Source organism: Sander vitreus, chromosome 11 (assembly GCF_031162955.1).
Source record: "Sander vitreus isolate 19-12246 chromosome 11, sanVit1, whole genome shotgun sequence".
In the NCBI taxonomy this organism is placed as follows: domain Eukaryota; kingdom Metazoa; phylum Chordata; class Actinopteri; order Perciformes; family Percidae; genus Sander; species Sander vitreus.
Genome location: NC_135865.1, coordinates 22,394,411 through 22,415,390, shown reverse-complemented (window position 1 = coordinate 22,415,390; position 20,980 = coordinate 22,394,411). Strand labels below are relative to the sequence as shown.

The following is a 20,980-nucleotide window of genomic DNA, read 5'->3' as shown; positions in this document are numbered from 1 at the left end:
TAAAGTGAAATCAGAACTTCTGTTCCAGAAGTTAGAAAACCTCATTCAAAATCCCATTGACCTTTGTAACTACACTAAAAACTAAAAATACAACTTTGAAACAGAGCCTATATCTCAGCAGTATGTTGTGGCTCACTTCATATTTTTAGATAAGGATTCAATTATTCAATATTTAAGTTTTTTAGCGGCCTTCAACAAACACGATTTTCCCTTAAACCCTAGACATTTGCAGACTAAACATCACGGCTCGACAGAAGAGGCGAGTCGAGGGGCTGTAGCTCTGTCATATCTGTAAAATACAGCAGGACAGAGAGGAGTGAATGATGTCTGCAAAACTAAATGTTTTTAGAAGGAACAAATCTATATCTCTATTAAAATAGTTAATTTTCTATTTATAGACTTATCGAGTAATTTATCAATTGTTTCAGCCCTACACATTGGTAAGTAGGTAGGAAAGTTTTGGAAATATTGAATTGTCATGGTTTAATTCAAAAGTCATAATAAAAGAAGTAATAATTTACACTCTTTTGTTATAAGGGTGGGGAAATTATTCGGGCTTCAGTGGATTTTTTTTTAGTTGCAGTACCGCCGTCGGCCACTGGGACAGACAACAGGCAGACTCTGCTACATGAATAAAATGTGTGTGTGTGTGTGTGTGTGTGTGTGTGTGTGTGTGTGTGTGTGTGTGTGTGTGTGTGTGTGTGTGTGTGTGTGCGCGTGCATGTGTGTGTGTTATGTAACTCTAAATGTGCTGTCTGAGCCCTGCTGACATCCTCAGAGGATTGGATGATTAATCGAACATGGACCGATCAGATTTCCGAATTTGTCCCTGATTACACTCATTGATTGACAGGTGCTACTGTAGGCCTACTCTGCGTTCTGCTGATCAATGGATTAGTGATTAAAACCGTTAATGGTATTATTTAAAGTGACTATATGTAACTTTTACACGTTTCTGAAACTGTGTAATGTTCAATCTGATGATCATAAATGACCTGTAACAGCAAACGAGACTAACAGTGAAAAGAACGCTAGTTTTAGTTTTTATTAATGCCTCTGCCCGGGTCCGATTTTTTTTTACCGCAAAGTCACAAAATGATTTACGGCAGGTAGACGGCGCTACAGTAACACATTCTGACAGGTCACAGATTTCGGCTGAACACCAGAAAAGCCTGTGTTAGTAAGTATGCAGGTAAAAGGTAACAGGAGATGTCTTTATGTAGGCCTAATTTAATTTTAATTTTATTTCAGAAGTTATCTGCTGTAGTTATGGCTGATACTGGGGCAGGGCCATCACAGAAAAGAAGGAAATTAAACAAAGAACAACTAAAAGCTAAAAGGGAAAGTGAAAGACAACGGGCAAAACCGAGTCACACTTGGGCTTTCAACAGATGGAGACAATTACGGGATTGTAAATGATTCAAAAACATCCCCGAATTGACCCTCAGGTATGTAATATGTCTATTTCATTAATAAAATAACTTTAAAATGTGCAATGTGGTTGTACGCCAGTAGCCTAGATTAAATTACTCCCCCCTTCCATTTAGTGAGGACGTTTTATTCCTATTAGTCCGTGTTTGTGTTGGCTTACTATTTTCTTTTCCCTTGTCCCCCTGTACCTGTGTAAAGCGTCCGTGGGTTTCATGAAATGTGCTATATAAGTTATTACTACTTTGGTTGCTATGACAATCTCTTAATACCCAGTTTAGCTCACGATACATCCAAAGTAGGCTAAGTTACCGTATGCAACACTTGAAATGCAACGATGCATCTGTAACGTATTCTGTTATTGTAAATGAATGATTTTCTGTCTGAGCAAAATATTCATTGCGACTATATGACCTCCCGGTGGCGCTAACTCAGTAATCTACAGTGGATCATATACAGCACCCTGAAGAAAAGACCTTTACGACAGCAGGTGTGGTAAAAACACTACCACTTTTGTCCAAAGCGGTGCCTAGAATCAACACAAACTGAAAGTTACATATAGCTACTTTAATGTAAACACAGATCAACCAGTAGCAGTATGCTTTCATATTTTCCTGACTGACAAGGGGGGTGGACAAAATACACCTCCTCTTTGCAGCCATCTAAACAGATGTTATCCACACAATTCTAAACTACAAAACAGAGTTTATTTTATTATTACTAATAATATTGTTCGCAGACATCACAATTCTTTCAAACTAGTCTGCACTTTCACTAAATAGTGAGCAGTTTGTTTTGTGTTCACGTGCTGTGTGTTAACTCTACCTCTCTCCCTGCAGGTGAGGCGTGCGTGCTTCAGCCAGGTGTGATGTTGCTGCAGGATGTCTTCGCGGTGAAGGTGAAGCGGCGGCGAGCTGCAGGCCAGCAGTCGGGGGGACCCGTGCTCGGCGTGGCTCTGTTCTGCTGCAGAAGAAGAGGAAGGAGGCTAGAGGAGGACACGGTGCACCTCCACAACGCCTCCGTAGAACACATACACACCTGGTACAACACCTTGAAGGAGCTGCTAACAGGTAACACACTCACATTCAGACAGTCATGCAGTAAAAGAAGAACAAGTGCAAAAAACTGTGAGTTTTACTTATTTTTTAGGTTATCCATTTCCAACAAGTGAGACCAGTGAAAACTTGGATTAAGCCACTTTTTCATTTTAGGGTGGCCTACATCAGTTTAACAAAACAGTTTGGAGCCTCCTTGGCCCCACATGGAGTCTCTGTCTAATGTGATGGACTCATTAAAAAAAAAATCCAGGCTGATGGTATGATTGAAAGCTTGTCTGTGTTACATAAGAGCTGAGATACAGTGGAAACATGACTCAGCACTTTGATAAGCGTCATACTGTAAGATGATTACACACACTGCTATGTAATTATGTTATTCTTAGCACTAAAGTAGGTAGGTAAGTAGATAGATTTTAATTTTGAATCAAATCAGATTTCATATAAAACAAAGTCAACTTTGTCTACTGTATCTCTACAGATGGCCTCCATTGGCATAAAAGGAGAATCAAACTTGCATACACGAGGTATACATTTGTCATGTCTAAGGGTTAGCTAGCTGTAGTGCTAGCTGCTCAGATTATAATTCCATTGCTTTCTATCAACCTGTTCATCACTCAGTTTAATGAGGTGAGTCACAGTTACATCAGACAGTAGAGCTAATCTGCTAATCCACTGGAACAAAGAGACACAGATTACTCACGCATGCACACACACACACACACACACACACACAGAGACACAGCAGTACTCAGTAAAGTGCTGTAAGCAATTGAATTGTGTTGTCTGCAAGAGAGATTAACTAAACTACTGTCTACACAAACAAGTCCAATTTACCTCACAACGAAAACCAGCCTGCAGAGATTTAAAATCTTAGATAATGTACACTAGAAGGCCAAACGTATGTGGACAGACAAATATTACACCTGTATGTAATAGTTGAACAGGTCATTCCAAAACCATGGGCATTAATCTGCTGCTGTAACAGCCTCCACTCTTTTAGTTTCAGACTTACCACCCGTAGGGATTTGCTCCTATTCAGCCACAAGAGCTTTAGTGAGGTCCAACACCGATTGATGCGTGATAATGTCCGGCTCACAGTCGGTGTTCCAGTTCACCCCAAAGGTGTTGGATGGTTTTGAGGTCAGAACCTTGAATCTAGTTCTTCTACACCAAACTGGGAAAAACTGCAGACATATATACCAAACTTGATATAAATCTTGTATTGTGTGTGTAAAACTTATATGACAGATACTGTCAGAATGGTGCCGATTTGGACCCAAAGTGCAGAGAGGAGACGAAGAGGCAGCAGGAAGAGTTAAAAGATTTATTAACGAAAAACGGCTTCAACAGAAGAACCGTGACATAAAATGTATTGCCCAAAATGTAAAATGATTCCTTTGAAGCTGCACTAGTTATTTATTTAATAAGTACAGTTCTATATTAATAATGGATTCATTGTCTATGAGTAATGTGAAAGGGGTCCCTCGTAGTAACACACCCACAGAGGAGCAGTTCTCCTCAGCTATTCTGAGCACTAAAGCCTCTTTCTGTTTTAGTTTTTTAGTTTGCAGCTTTACTGTTTTGTTTTCCTCTCAACGCTCTCATCAATCTAGCCATTGCAGACACCTCTTAAAAAAAGCTTTGATAAGCTACACTACCTGCTCAGTACCACAAAACAAAGTGAAGAAAGTTGAGCATTCCGCAGCTAAAGAGACAGATTTAGTTTTTAAAAATAGAGTAAATATTGCACTTCAATTCATCAGGTGAATACAAACATGACTCCAGGTTAAAGCTAATGTTGCTCCGTGTCTGCTGGATAAATATTTATAGAAAAAGGTATAAACTGGCAGCTTCTTGCTAACACGGTGGCCACCAACTACTTTTTAAGCTGGTATTATGTCAATGTATTCTTGCCAGTAGCTTGTGCCGGTAAAAATGGGATTTTCTCTCTGCTGAAAAGGAAGTTAACATGAGCTTTATAATATAATCGTCCTCAGCTCTGTCTGCCATCAAAACTTTGTGTAGATTTCATAATTTTTTAACTTGTTTCTCTATAAGAATGCATGAATTCAGGCAACCTTCTTGACACAACCAGATTGATAAAATTCTGGATGTTGCAGCTACTGAAGTTCCCAGACTCTGGTTTGCAGGTGCACTGTAGTGGGCGGTGCCTGGCTGACACCTAACACACAATAGAAATGTTAGAGTGCTGGTTGTATGGATTTAACTCACACAAAACCCACTTTACATTTCAGGTTTTTTTCCTATGTCGACTGCAACAGAGACGTTACAAGCTATCCATAAATGAAGAGGTCAAAGGACACACACACACACACACACACACACACACACACAGTCACCATCGTTCTGTCACCATGGCATCGGTCTGACACGTTATCGCTGGTCACCTGTCTGTCGATCCGTCTGCCTGTCCGTCAAACCAGATTACCCATGAGGCCCTGCAGCAAAGTCACAACTTCTTTAAGTGGTTGTCTTTGGCCTCTCTCACACACACACACACACACACACGTGAATGGCTCACAGGTCGTGTGTCAGCTCGCGTGGTCACACTGCACATCAAACTGTGACGGCTTTTGTGACTTTACACACCGCGGCGGAGGTGTGTGTGTGTGTGTGTGTGTGTGTGTGTGTGTGTGTGTGAAAGGTAAACAGTCAGTCGCTTTGCTGCTGTGCGGATATTAAGCCTATTTTCCAGCCAGAGGTCAGTTTGAAAAGCGTATTGTTGTGTGAATCGTGGCGTCGTGGAGCGGGCAGTCCCGCCGCTGCCGACACCGCAGCCAGGTCCAAACATTTAGCTGCACAATGGCTAGCGGAGAGCAGACACTTTCTGTTTCCAGAGCGTTGTTTGCTGTGTGAAGCAGCTGCAGAACGCTGTGCAGAGAGTGAATGGCGGTCAGAGTGACAAAAGGCGAGCAGTGATGCTGTATAAAGTCTGTCTCCATACACGCAGTCAGATGGCGGGATGGATTGACTGCAGTTGTTTAACAGCACAACAGACTGACAGGCCAGTGGCGGCGGCGGAGCTCACGGGACGGCCAAACTGAGCTCGCCCAGGCCACCAGTGGCCGTCGCGACTCCTCCCAGATCAATTGTCTTGTCAATCCAATGTCAGTTTTCTGCTCGCTTACAGAGCTGTTAGTTTGGGTTCACAGCGACAAAGTGAAATCAGTGGGAGGTGGCGGTGGTCAGTCGGGTGGTACTGTAAGGTATCTTAAGGTCAAATGACGCCATCAACTCACTATGTTGCCAGGAAGGATGTGGTTCGGTAGCATTTTATCGAATCCAAATCTTTTCGTATCCCTGATAGAATCGTAATAGATTTTCCCTTCAACATTTTCAAAAGGCTAAAATAATTGCAACTCAAAGATGTCTAATCACTTTTTTCTTGGCTGAAAGGGCAAAAACACTAGTGTTTTTAGTGTAATGCATGTTGAAACTGAGATGAGCAGCATAATATATAAAATGTTCATTGAATGTATCAGACACATTCAATTAACAGATGCCGCCTACTGTACACAAGCTACTTACTCCAAATACTGAAGGTCTTTACGTGTACTATTTATGTGGTGAATAAGAGTACTCAACTGATTTAACATTGCACTACCGTACAACATTGTCGGACTCACGATAGACAGTGAAAAACAAATAAGAAGCCGAAATTGATGCAGCAGAACCAGAGAGTCTTTTGGAGCAATAAAAGGAATGAAAAATCCTAAATCTGGGTATTTTGCCGTCCGAGAACCAGTTCCAAAATGGAACCAGCTATCTTAACCCATTCCTTTTGGCCAGTAAAAATCAACACCCAACAGACACAAAGAAAAAAATGCAACTTTATAATAGTGTTATTATTATTATTATTATTATTATTATTATTATTATTATTATTATGTCACGATCTTCAGGGAAAGGTGAGGTTTGGACCCAAATGCAAAGTGCACAGCCAAGGGTAGGTTGAGCAGAGGATTTATTCAACAAAAAGCAAGGTTCATACCAACAGAGCAAGTCCAGAATGCAGCTGGCAAAACTAATTCCAAAAATGTGGAAAAAAAAACAAATGAACAGAAAATCCAAACGCAGTGATAACAGGGTAGAATCCAAAACAGAATACACCAACAGTACACGCCGAAACAGAAGAAAGAAAACTACAAACAATGACCTGACACAAGACAAGGGAAACACAAAGACTAAATACACAGGATAACGAGGACTAACAAGGGACAGATGACACAACAGGTAGAACACATCAGGACAATCAGACAAGGCGGGAAAACACAGGAAGCAAAACTAGACAAGACAGAAAACAGACTATCAAAATAAAACAGGAAACAGAACATACAGACCCACATGGGAAAACAAGACAGGAACTACAGCTAAACAAGAGAAGGGAAAAAACACGGGCTACAACAGAAAACAGAACAAATACACAACAAAACAGGAAACAAGAACAGAACCTCAAAACCAACAGAAACTCAAACTCAAAACCATGACAGATTATTTTCTTGATTAATCAATTGGTCTTTAAAATGCTAAAAGATGTTAAAAAAAAAGAAATTGAAACTTTAAAATCGTGTTATTTTTCTCTGAAAAAGACTTAAACGATGATTTGATTATCAAAATAGCTGCCGATCGACTAATCGTTTCAGTTCTAATTGTGACCTTTCTCTCCTAAAATAATGACTTTATTCTCAAAGTCTTAAACATCAAGATTCAAATGCAACAAACAAACTGAATCACAGATGAACAACAAACAACAAATACTGTAGTAATAAACACAACAATATTGTTTTTACTGAGGGTTTTACTACTGGACATGCGACCAACACGAACTGTGAGTTATTATTGCTTTCTTCTATCGTCTCTTTTTACATGATGAGACGGTTCACGGAGTGTGTGTGTGTGTGTGTGTGTGTGTGTGTGTGTGTGTGTGTGTGTGTGTGCAGCTCTGTGTTACATATTAACAGGTGTATCCATGAAGTCAGTGAGTGTCTCCATAGTGACGCGAGGAGAGAAACCTGTCTACCTCTCTGTCTCTCTCTTTTATATTCAGGTTAGAGGCTTTATTAGTTTGTCAGGAAATAAAATGTATTGTACAGCAGCACACATTCATACCCCACCTCCACCCACCCAGTACTGTAAATATACAGATGGTATCAGAGGCCAAACACTTTGATATTCCCTTTATTTTACACTCTGATTTTAATGCAACCTGGCAACTCAAAAGTTGCTTAGGATTTGCCTGTACTGTATGTCAGAGAGTGATTTTACTTCAAATGAGAAGGGTAGGTTTAAAGTAAGATGAACTGTAAATAAACTTTTCCTTTTAAGCCTTGCTAGCTGTGTGGCTCTAGGTGTGCAGGGTCAGTCGGTCTACCACTTTGGTCCAGATAGAAATATCTCAACAACTACCAGGCATGATATTTTGTACAGACATTCGTGGTCCCAAGAGGATGAATCCTACTAACTTTGGTGATCCCCATATTCATGCCCCCCTCAGGATGAATTGTAATAACGTTGGTGATCCCTGAACGTCTCATCTACCGCCACCATCAGGTCAACATTTTTATTTGTCCAATATTTTGGATTTTAGATTATGATCATAAAACGATAAAAGCTAAATGTGAGAGAGTGCAATGGAAACAGACTTGGCAAAATAATCACAACGCACATGAAGCATTTTACTTAAATGTAACTACTTAAAGCTTTCCATTGCAGAGAAAAAAATAATGGCAGATCTGTGTGGAACAATTAGGAGACTGTAACGTTTCTCACATTAATACATGGAACAGAAATGTCATATTTACATCATGTCTTCTGTATTTTTCCTCCACTATTTGTAGTCTGACTGGCACATCTAGTTGTGCGCTCTTCTTCTGCATTGGTAAAATGGCACCTGACTGGATTATTAGTGCCAACTACTGCTTATCTCTATGAACCAACTCCAAATATATGCATTACAGAAGTGGATGGAAATATAAATTTGCATTTTATTCTTTAGATACATTTTCTGCCATTCAACTATGTTTAACTCACTAATTGTTTAAGCTCTACAAATAGTAGAATTTCCCTTTAAGTCTTGTGTCTATAAAACATCTGTAAACCGCCTCATTTGGACATTTAAAGCCTTTAATTGATTACTTCTGTCCGTTGACTTCAGATGGCGTCTGCACCAAAATATAATCTGTTTTTGTCAACAACATCCAGCAGCCTCAGTCTTCAGTTCTCTGTCAGAAACTCAACACTTCTTCTTGACAACTCTGGGATTGTTTACCATGGTAACGTTTTAGCAGTGCCATAGCAACCTGCAGCTGGCCGAGGCTGGGAGATGATCTGATGGATACTTGATCTCTATACATGTACCTGTCTGTCTGTTCTTCTTAGAAACATATCAACAAATTGAATGACCTCATCTCCTATGAGACTGTGTGTGTGTGTGTGTGTGTGTGTGTGTGTGTGTGTGTGCGCGCGCGCACGTGCGTGTGAGCATTAATCATGCAACAGTCACTTAGAGAGAGAGACAGAGACAGAGAGGCCCAGTTTAGGCGTTCAGGGTCACTATTTTCCTTTAGTGACGTAACAGTGATTTTGACAAATTTTAAATAATTGTATCATAAACACCATGGGCATTAATCTGCTTCTATAAACAATATACTTGCTGTAAAAAAGAAAGTTGGTTAGATGTGGCCTACAACTTGAACCCTGTTTTTTTTGTCTATGTGTTAATTTTTTTGTCAAATTTGGTTTTAAAATTAATTTGGACAAAAAGTATGCCGAATTAGCTGTTTGTGTTTGCAATGTACTCATGGATGTACAGGCAACTAATCACTTCTCAGGCAACTGCTTGAAATATAAGGAGCATCTTTTTTCCATGATGTCCTAAGCAGATTTATGAATGTTTATTCGTGATGAACATGAAATATAACAATATACTCAGGAAGTGTAAGAAACACTAAATCTAAAAATATGTGTATCACGGCTGTGTGTTCAGATGTGACTATGTTATGACGCATAGAAGGAGTACGAATGTTGACACTATAATTGCAGCAATTGGGCGCCATGTGTTTAAAAGTACCTTAATAGCCTCCTTGAGCGGTGTGTCACAGTCGCTGCTGCTGCTCCAGTGACTCTAATGTTAATGTTTGGATGCGGTGTAGATGTGTCACACATTTTTTATGAAGCAGTGCTGGTCAATAGAGCTAGGCAGTGAATGAGAAAGAAGGAGCTTCAATGAGAAAACAAAGCGAGTGAACAAGAGAAATAAAACTTGATTTGCTAATTGTGTAACGCAGACATAAATAATACTCTCAGCAGATCATCCACCGTGAAGACCGGTGCTTGTACATCTCCTTTTTCATTTCTGCAACTTTAGTTTACAGTCATTCATTACAGCCACTCAAACAACAGAGTTACGCAACACTCAATACAAAGAACAACACATGACTCAGTCATGTGTATTATTTGCCTAATCTTAATGGCTCTTCAGATGTGGTGGAAAAGCAAACAGTGATGTGCAAAAGGGACTTTTAGTTCCTGAGTTTAGGAAAATTTAAAAGCAACAATTAAGTTACAATAAAAGGTTCCTGTTCTGCAGCAACATAGAACAATGAACACAACCTCGGCACATCCACACAGGACATCACCATTGACTAGACAGATACAAACAAACAAAACATTAAATACGGAAAAACAAAACTAAAAACAATATATGAACAATCAGTGTGTGCAAGATGGGGACAGTGTGTGCCATGGGACCTTGTCCAAGTTGGGTAGTTAGATGGGGTCCCCAGTGCCATCAACACAGGGCAGCTGCAGGTATCTTTTACCATTCTCAAGGATGTGACACTTGTCAACCAGGGTAGAAATTAACGTTTTAGTCTACAAATGCTGTAGTGGAGTAATGTTGGTTAGGGTTGTGTCTACATTTTTTGGAGGGCACCAAATGGGTGGAGCTTCTGGTTATGGTGGGGTTCCAGTAGAGAGAAGAGTTGTGGGGGTGTTGGGTTACTCCTCACAGGAACTCCTAAGAACCTGGTCAGAGCTGTGTGGTATGAGTGATGGCAGGAGGTGCACTGTGTGTGTGTGTGGGGGGGTCATTAACAGGGCGAGGTCACAGCCTTCTGGGAGCAGATTATAGTAATGATCTGGATAATGGAGCTAGTGTGTGTGTGTGTGTGTGTGTGTGTGTGTGTGTGTATTGATCTGTGCTGGTCTATGGGGATTTATATTGCAGTCTCTAAATCTGCCTAATGATGAGCTGTACAGGGGGGTCAGGGGTGTGTGTGTGTGTGTGTGTGTGTGTGTGTGTGTGTGTGTGTGTGTGTGGCAGTTTGGAGTAGATACCATGTAACCACACGTGCGTTGGTGATGTAAACGATATTCTGAATATTTAGCATCAAACAGGCCTCCTCCATGTTAGAACAGTATACAGGTGCCTTCTCTTCAAGTACATTTCAATCTATAATTCATCCATGATTATTTCTTTTATGAATTCATCGGTTGGTTATTGTTTCAATTAATCCACTAATTTTACTGGTGATAGAATATTAGAAAATCATGAAAAATCAAAATTCCGCAGCATTTATATGACCAAACAACAGTCCAAAAAAGATTAGACAGTTTAATTGATAAAAAAAATAATATATATATATATTGCAGCCTTGATCAAATTTAAATATGCTAGTTGACAAAAAATGCAAATACATTTAAATAAACACATCAGGCAAATCAGTTAACTACTCAGAAGTAGAGCTGCAGAGGAAAGTGAACATAATAGGCAAAAAACTCTCTCCTCCCCTTTCACTATCTACAGTATTTTGCAAGGGCATCGCCACTGCATCTGGGGCTTAGTGTCGCCCAAGGCGATTGTGATTGGTTAAAAGAAATACAAACAAGCCAGAATGTTTTTTCTTATATAGCATAATGATAATGGGTGCAGCCAGACACTTCTCTGTTAGGATTCATCCTCTGGGGAACGCTAGCAAGGCTAAAAACAGACCATTTTCAATGCAGAACATTATGTTAAAAATGTATATGTGTGTGTGTGTGTGTGTGTGTGTGCGTGTGCGTGTGTGCATGCGCACGTGTGCGTGCGTGTGTGTAGGGTCCAGCAGTCGTCCCAGGTATCTTAAGGTGTTCATCAACCCCAGCAGCCACAAGAAGGAGGCCGTACACATCTACAGAGAACATGTGGCTCCACTTTTCAAGATGGCTGACGTCCGCACTGACATCACTGGTTAGTCCACCCACTTGTTAATTTATCATTTATCGTCTTTGCGACAAATAATAGTGATTATTATTATTTATACCTTTCGGATGATGTCACACCTTATGTGTATTGTAACACAATTATGTGTAAGTGCAGCAGAACTGTTGGAGTGAATTTTTAACTGTCCCTCCTTTATTGATATTAGAGAAGACAATGCTGTGTGTGTGTGTGTGTGTGTGTGTGTGTGTGTGTGTGTGTGTGTGTCCAAAGGTCAGCGTTAATGGCAGTCTCTGGTTGCTAGGTAACCTGATACAGGGGGCGGAGCTTAGTCCATCTGTTGGGATAGGGAGAAAACCTGCTCCTCTCCTCTCCATTTTAGCCTGTATTTAGTGACAGTGATATAGTTTCTCCCTGCAATGGTTAAATAAAGGGATTTTTAAAACCAAACCTCTCCTCTATTCTTTCCTCTCATGGTTTCCTCTTTTCTCCTTGTCTCCTCTTCTCTCCTCTTCTCTCTTCTTCTCTCCTCTTCTCTCATCCTCTTGTTTCATATCTGCTCTTCTTTCCTCTCATTATTTCCTCTTTTCTCCTTGTTTCCTCTTCTCTCCTTTCTTGTTTCCTCCACTCTCCTCTTTTCTCATTGTTTCCTATTCTGTCCTCTTTTTTCCTCTCCTTTCATCCCCTTTTACTGCTCATTACCTCTTCTGAGAAGATACAAAAGAGTCTTCTCTCCTCTTGTTTCCTCTCCTTTCCTCTCCTCTCCTGTTTCCTACCCTCTTCTGCTTCCACTCCACCCTTGTTTCATTTCCTCTCCTCTCTACTTTCCTATTTATCTCCTCTCATCTTTACATTCCGTGTCACCTCTTTTCATCTCCTTGTTTCTCCTTGTTTTCTTTACTTTCATGTTTTCCCTGCTCCTTTCCTCTTCTCCTCATCTTTTTTCTTTTATCCTTGTCTCATCTCCTCTTTTCTCCTGGTTTCCACTCCTCTCCTTCATTCCTCCTCCTCCTCATATCCTCCCCTCTTCTCCCCCGTTTCTCTTCCTCTCAGCAGATGGTGTGATATCTGTTGTCCCATTTTTTTTTTGGCAGCCATTGAACACACACTTACGTACATGACCACACACATACATAAACACTTTATCTCTGTCCATCTCAATGTCTCTCCATCTGTTTCCCTCTCTCTCCTCCTGTCTCTCCTCCCGTCTCTCTATCTGTCTCTCTCTCTCCAGTGACAGAGAGGAAGGGTCATGCTCTCTCAGTGATGAAGGAATGCAAGCTGGATGAATATGATGGGTTAGTTAGCTTCTCTCTTTCTCTCCTGGGATTTTAAATTGATTACTGTACGTGCCTGTGAATATGTCAGTGATTTCCTGCTATATATTTATTGCAGAAAAGCGACATAAAATGGTGTTTCTTCTAATATTCTGATGTTATTCTTTCATGTAAGTTAGATAGTGATGTTTAGTAGTCCAGTATCAAACAAGTATTAAATGTGCACCTGATGGCTACATACATGGTATTGTTCTAAAAGACTGAAACTAAAGCTAACAGGCTAAAAGTAATATCCTCACCAGCTGATGATCCATGTAGAAGAAGTGATGTTCTTGTATTTCAGTGTAGAGCTAGTTAGTCATATATTTCATTCTTACATAACCCTGTTTGGTTTACATATGTGAACAACCAAGACAAAGATTCATGTTTAATTTTTTGTATTATCAAAACATATGTTACACTTTAATCTCGCTAATAAATACAAATAATACAACAATACCTAACACAACAAGTACACAAATACAAAATACTGATCAAACTCTTATCATCACTATCTGTGATGGTCCCTGTGTGTGTGTGTGTGTGTGTGTGTGTGTGTGTGTGTGTGTGTGTGTGTGTGTGTGTGTGTGTGTGTGTAAGCAGCTTTTATGCTCAGCCTTCATAAAGCTTAATGTGCTTAGAGAAGATTAGCTCAGCGTTGCTAAGCTAGCTGCTGTGTGTGTGTGTGTGTGTGTGTGTGTGTGTGTGTGTGTGTGTGTGTGTGTGTGTGTGTGTGGTGAGGATTTGGTTGAAACCTACATTTGCCAATTAGGCTGGCTGTCACCGTGGCGACCAGAGCTTCAGGTAATCCCATTCACAGGAGGAGGGGGAGGGGGCGGAGTCTGTTTACCTCACATTTACTGGAAACACGAACTCTGAAGATGAGCCTTCTCGCTTTTTAATGAGCTTCTGAAAGCATGGACAGATCTGTCAAAAAAACAAGTTATGATTAATATTATTGTCTCTTACTACTTCCATACTACTACTACTACTACTACTAATAATAATAATAATAATAATACAAAAAAACCTCACCTGCACAAAATCTGAGCCCATAATATAACAATATTCATACTGAGAAACAACCCTAAAACACTTTTGACTAGCCACCAACCATACTCTACTAGATTTTTGTGAGTATTTGAAAAATGCATTCAACTGTTCAAGTATATAATTGTAAAAAAAAAACTAACCAAATTAGAGGACATGGTAATCAAGATTAGCTACAGCCCTAACAGTTATTGATCCCTTTCAAAATTAAACATGTGTTCACTTTCACTAGAACTGTAAATATTTCAGTTTGTATTGTCATGTTTTAATCTAGTTTTCTTTTACTGCTAATGCAAATGTTTTTTAAACATGACTGAAGACCTGAAACTTTCCTGGACCCCAGGAAAACTAGCTGGTCGTCCAGTATAATAATCATCCTTATAATAAATATAAATACAAATACAAACTGAAGCATTGATCCTTCTACTGATTATTTAAGTTAAATGAGTTTCCACCTTCCTGTTTATGTTTCTGTCTGTCCCAAAGTAAAACAATTCACTGGATCTTTATTGTGAAGTTTAAGAAATGTATTATTAGGACAGGGTATCATTTATAAATGTTTTCATACTTGAGTTTTAATACAGATGACAAAGCAATACTTTCTTTACCTTACTTTGAGAAATATTATTTTTTGATTTAACAAAAGGTTTTCAAATGTTAAATGTTGTCTTTCCATCTCAATAAAATAAAGTCTAAAATGGACACAATTTTAGTTTGGATTAGGATTTTTAAGAAAACAAGACTAGGAATGTGACATTAAGTGCCAGCGTTACGTTTTTGACAGTTTTGGTACTACACAAATTTTGGTCGGTACCCAAAAGTATTGAGGCTTGATGATACCCCAGCCCTGTTGAGTGCTATTGTCAGTAAGTAAATATTCAGCAATGGTCCTGTGGAGAAGCCATGCCCCCTGCTGGATAACCATGAACTTGAGTTCAAGATGCCAAAAATAAAACACTTTTATTCACTGGATTTCTCGTCTGCCCTCAAAAGTTTAGATCAGTGAAAAAAATGTCTTAAACTTCACAATAAAAGTCCAGAGGATAGTTGTATTTGGACCTGGATGACTGAGACAACTCTACAAAGACATAAATCATTTTCTACCTGTTTGACTCTACCTGGCCATCCACCTGTCTGTCAGGGTTGTGTGTGTTGGTGGGGACGGTTCAGTGGCGGAGCTGTGTCATGCTCTGGTCCTCAGAGCTCAACTGGATGCTGATTCTCCAGAGAAACCAGTGACACCAGTGCTGCCTCTTGGAATCATTCCTGCTGGTGAGAGAGATAACACACACCCTCATATAGATACACACACTATGCAGAAACACATATTGACATTATGTAGAAACTGCCAGACAGCGTGTTTTATCAGATCTTTGTCTGTTCATCTATACAGGTTCTACAGACGTGGTTTCCTGTTCTGTTCACGGAGTCAGAGATCCAGTCACTGCAGCCCTGCATATCGTCCTAGGTAGGTTCTACCTGTTCCACATCTGTAGGTACAACATCCTACATAGGTCTATAGTCACATTGGCTATTGTGGGTTATACTTGTTCTATATCTATAGTCACACTGTCTTAGGTAGGTTCTTCCTGTTCCGTCTATAGTTACATTTACCTGTTGGGTATAGTTGGGTTTACCTGTTCTACATCTATAGTCACAGGGCCCCAGGTAGGTTTTACCTGTTCTATGTTTATACTTTTGTCATCCTGTCTTCCTGGGTGAATCCTACCTGTTCTAGATCTACAGTCACATTGTCCTAAGGAGGTTCTACTTATTCTGTATCTATAGTCACACCATTCTGGATCAGGTCTACCTTGTTAAAATCTATAGTACCTTTTACTCTGTGGGTTCTACCTCTTCTCAAATCTATAGCCACATACTTTTTTTGTGTGTGTTTTAGAGCTATACTCATGTCATCTGGTTGGATTCTACCAGTTCTAAATTTATAGTCACTTCTCAATCGTTGTTCTAATTAAATTTACTTTGAGCAACTCACAGGGAGCCAATCAGAAGCTTGTGTTCTTGTTGAGCTTTGCTGTGATTGGGTGATGGTCACTCAGACAGTTTGAGAACAAACAAATGTACAGACAGGCGGTGTGACTAGACTCTGGAGGCAGCAGACAGACAGATGTCTAACAGCAGGATCAGTTTCAATCTAAATCACAGGTTTACTTTGTTCACTGTAGCCCCGCCCCCTTCACCTCTCAGGTAAACCTTCTGACCAATCAGCTGTGTTTGAATGAATGAACTAATTAACACTGGAAGCTGTGTGTGTGTGTGTGTGTGTGTGTGTGTGTGTGTGTGTGTGTGTGTGTGTGTGTGTGTGTGTGTGTGTGTGTGTGTGTGTGTGTGTGTGTGTGAGAGAGTGTGAGAGACAGATGGGAGTATTCAGTGGCACGTATTTAATTCCTAAACAATAGAAAACAGTTAAACTTCCCATGCAGGAAGCTGTTCCCACGGATAGGTGACTACAGGTTAACCAAGGTAAACATACAGTACCTGAACTGTCTGTTACTGGCAGCACACCTCAGAGTGTCTCTCATGTCTGTATGGTGCATATGAAGCTACAGAAAAAGAAATGTCACCTTTATTTTTAGAGGCAAGTCATTAAGAACATGTTCTTATTTACAATGGCGGCCTGACAAGTGGCATAGCCACTTAGGGAAAGGGAAGGAGGGCTAGATAATAAATACATTAGAAATACATACAGTTTAGAAATTACATAAAATACAATTTGAAATACTACACAGAAAACAATAAACACTTGTAACGAGATAAGTGCACAGGTACATGGGTGAGTAAGAGAGGGAGAAACCATTTAAATATTTAGCTGGAAAAATTATTATGTAGAGAAGCAACTGCATATGTCCATGAACAAGGATGATATGATGGTTTTGAAGGATGAAATGGAAATTAGTTTGTCCAGTTTGAGAATCTTTTGCAGAGCATTCCAGTCGTGAGCTGCAGCAGATTGAAAAGATGCGAGACCAGAGGCAGAGTTGGTTTTGGGAATGCTTAATTGAAGATGAAGTGAGGACCGGGTATTGTATATGACAGACTTTGGCTGCAGCAGGTGACCTAAGTAAGGAGGTGATCGGCCAAGAAGGGTCTTGTAAATGAAAGTGAACCAGTGAATCTTACGGCGAATGTGAAGGGAGGGCCAGTTGACAGATGAATATAGGGTGCAGTGGTGTGTATTGAAGGGGGCATTTGTGGCAAACCTGATAGCGGAATGGTAAAGAGTGTCGAGTATTGATAGAGTTTTCTTGCAAGCAACCCTTTATATAGTGTCACCATAATCTAACATGGGTAGAATTGTCATTTGAATGAGCGGGAGTTTGGCAGATGTGGTGAAAGTGGAGCGGTTTCTGTAAAAGAAAGAGTTTGGCCTTGACCTTAGATTGCAGCTTTGATATGTGGATGGAGAAAGAAAGTGAAGTTTCCAACCAGACGCCCAAGTATTTATATGCAGTGACTTGTTCAAGGATAGCCCCCTTGAAGGTGGTAATGTTAAGGGCGGGAGAAGGCATAGTACCCTTACGGTAAAACCACATGACTTTAGTTTTGGAGATATTGAGAGTGAGTTTGAGTTGGGAAAAAGACTGCTGTAGTTGGAAGAAGCTATCTTGCAGAGTAGTTTGAACAGTATCAGAGGAAGGACCAGTGGCATAAAGAATTGTATCAGCATATAAGTGAATGAGTGAATTGCCAGCTGCCTGAGGAATATTATTAATGTATATTGAGAAAAGTGTGGGGCCAAGTATGGAGCCTTGGGGGATACCCCTGGTGACCGGGAGAGAATGGGAGAAAAGGTTTTCAAATCTTACACGTTGCACCCGGTGAGAGAGATAATTGGAAAACCAAACCAGTGAGTGATCAGTGACACCAATGCTGCTAAGTCTGTGAATGAGTGTATTGTGGTCCACAGAGTCAAAAGCTTTGGCAAGGTCAATGAATATAGCAGCGCAGTGTTGTTTGGTATCTAATGCGGATGTAATGTCATTGACTACCTTTGTGGTAGCTGTAACACAACCATACCCAGATCGAAAGCCAGACTGCGCTCCGGAGATGATACCGTTCACATTAAGGTGTTTGGTTAGTTGTTTGTTGACAAGTTTTTCCAGAATCTTAGACATACAAGGCAAGATGGAAATTGGCCTGTAATTGTTTAGGTCAGCCTGATCACCGCCCTTAAACATAGGAAGCACAACCGCGTCTTTCCAAGCAGGTGGAAACTCTCCAGTATATTTATTACCTGCTGGTGAAAATAAATATTGGTTGCACCTTTAAGAAGCGCTGCAGGTTTGATCTCACTGACACACACACACACACACACACACACACACACACACACACACACACACACACACACACACACACACACACACACGCCATATGGAGAGGAAATCAGATTCTATCCAGAGAGACAGACTGGCACTCAGTCAGACAGACAGGTGGGGAGATAGCAGTTCAGTAGGTTACAGCAGGTATGCGGCCAGATGGCATGTGTGCGTGTGTGTGTGTGTGTGTGTGTGTGCGTGCGTACGTGTGTGCGTACGTGCGTGCATGTGTGCGTGCGTGTGTGTGAGCATGTGTGGAGCATCTGACTAAATGGTCGTGATGGTGAAATCTTGTCGATTATATTTTCATTCCAGTTACTTCTACAGTTTGTGCTGCATTCAGAGGCTGTGGGAAAATAAGCCATAAAAAAAATCTAACAAATGCTTGATTTACTGAAATTGTTTTCAGCTGCATCTTGTGGCCTTAACCTGCTGATGGAGTTTGATAGTTTTAGGGGTTTTCACAGCATTTAAAGTAATTTAAAGGAAAATTTCACAAAAAAGTTGAAAACATAAAAAGGAACTTGTCTCGTCTTACTGCCCATTCTCTGTGTGCGTTCACTCTGTCATAAAAAAGAACATTGTATTTTAACCTTCACTTTCACTGAGAGGGACACATTTGTCCTAAGTCCTAAAATGCAAATGTATTCTTAAATATGCTGCTTCAGAAACTGCTCAAACTGGACTGACCAGAGACTGGTCACTCTGCTGCCATGTGATTCCACTGAAATTTATAGATATTAACACGCACACTGACCTCTTTCTGTCGCCGATATTTGTGCTGCTTCTCATGAATATTAAAGACCTCACCATACGACCACTTGGCCTTCTTACAGGCTGTGTGTGTGTGTGTGTGTGTGTGTGTGTGTGTGTGTGTGTGTATTAATATTCATAATTAAAATATAATTCATCAGTATTTAATTTACTACCGTCTGTCTGTCTGCAGGTCACCTGCAGCAGGTGGACATGTGCAGCTTCTCGTCTCTCGGACAGTTGGTGTGTTTCGGTTTCTCCGCCATGTTCGGCTTCGGTGGCCGAAGCTTAGCTCGGGCAGAGAAGAAGAGGTGGATGCCTTCGTCGCGGCGACGAGAGTACGCTCTGGTGAAGACACTGGCTAGGCTGAGGTAACACACACATACACACACAAATATACACATGCACAATTTTTGACATAGAGCAAGTTGAATTTAGTTTTTTTTAAGGGTCCAAGGATGGAGGTCAAATGTTCTTCAGATTTTAAAGGGATAATTCGGATAGTTTTAAGTGGGGTTGTACGATGTACTTATCCATACTCAGTGTATTACCTACAGATGGCGGTCAGCACGTCCCCAGTTTGAATAAGCACACAGGAGGACCGACACACAAGCTAAGCAATGTAACCTACTTCTGCAGAAGGGGGCAGCAACTAAACGTATTTTAGCCACCTAAACTAGGCCAACCTAAAAAAACAATCAACATTAGTTTTAGAGATGCACATGCTCGGCCATGACCGGCGACCGGCAGGGCAGTGTGACATATGCCGATTTCATGCCGGTCAATGCCACAATTAACTGACAACATAAGTTATACGTGTTACAGTTTTCAAGGACGCACGCACACATGGATGTGACAGCACAGTCTCTTTTTCCTTTCTCTCAACTTTTCCGCCGTGTGTCGCGCGTACCCGCTCGCGGTGTGAAGCGCGTGTCCGCGCTACTCTCACACATGTAGGGAACCTCGTGAATTAACCTGCAACATGTCAGCTGTTTGGAAATTCTTCAGCGTGTGTGCAGAAGATAACAAGTTTGCAATATGCAACACCTGCAAGGAAAAAGTAGGGCGTGGAGGGACGTCACCAAAAACCAAAATCACATTTTTTTAGTTGGATATTGGATGTGAAAAGAAGGAAATGGTTCTAACGTTGCACTTTAGATGTGTGTGAATTTCCCACACCAGGAGTAATTTATATAGTTCTATTTTATAGTGATCATTATCTGTTAAAAAATGTTCTATGTTCTGTGCAAAATGTTCTATTAAAGAAAAGATAGAAAATTAATATTTGTGTGTGCTGTAAAGTGGTTAGAAAAAATGAAATCGGAATCGGCTAAAATCGGTATCGGCTGGCCTAACTCAAAGAAATCGGAATCGGCCTAGAAAGTTGTAATCGGTGCATCTCTAATTAGTTTAGGTGTACACTATATTTAGAATATTTTCACAGCTTTACCTTACTGTCAGACAGCCCTTTCCGACAGGGAACTGAAGCTGTTTTTTATCTCTTCAGACCCACGAGAACAGAACAGTAATATTACCTTGCAGAACATTGGAGTTGCTGGTCTACCACTGCGGCTGTTAGTTTGTTTGTGTTATTGTGTGACTTCGCTGAATCCTAATTAACCCTTTAAAAGCCTCTAAGACAAAATAATGATTTTGGTTATTATAATATATAATTAAATATATTAATTCAAAATTGACTTGGATTCAGAGTCTTATAAATAAATAAAACATGTCACAAAAAGTTACATAATTCAAAAGTACATTTTTAGCCATCCCAGCAGCGTAATGGATGGATTGCCATATAATTAGGAAATG

General features: G+C 40.3%; 1 protein-coding gene across 1 annotated transcript in view; it reads left to right on the top strand.

The window, feature by feature from the left end:
- Nucleotides 1–1,362: 1,362 nt before the first annotated feature.
- cerkl (CERK like autophagy regulator) overlaps nucleotides 1,363–20,980 on the top strand; it is a 27,148-nt gene continuing 7,530 nt past the window's right edge. Inside the window, exons 1-7 of the mRNA XM_078262371.1 lie at nucleotides 1,363–1,448; nucleotides 2,268–2,498; nucleotides 11,605–11,736; nucleotides 12,941–13,004; nucleotides 15,214–15,344; nucleotides 15,466–15,540; nucleotides 19,359–19,536. Coding sequence (XP_078118497.1) covers nucleotides 2,297–2,498; nucleotides 11,605–11,736; nucleotides 12,941–13,004; nucleotides 15,214–15,344; nucleotides 15,466–15,540; nucleotides 19,359–19,536 — 782 coding nt within the window. The 5' untranslated portion in view covers nucleotides 1,363–1,448; nucleotides 2,268–2,296. The remainder of the gene's footprint in view (nucleotides 1,449–2,267; nucleotides 2,499–11,604; nucleotides 11,737–12,940; nucleotides 13,005–15,213; nucleotides 15,345–15,465; nucleotides 15,541–19,358; nucleotides 19,537–20,980) is intronic.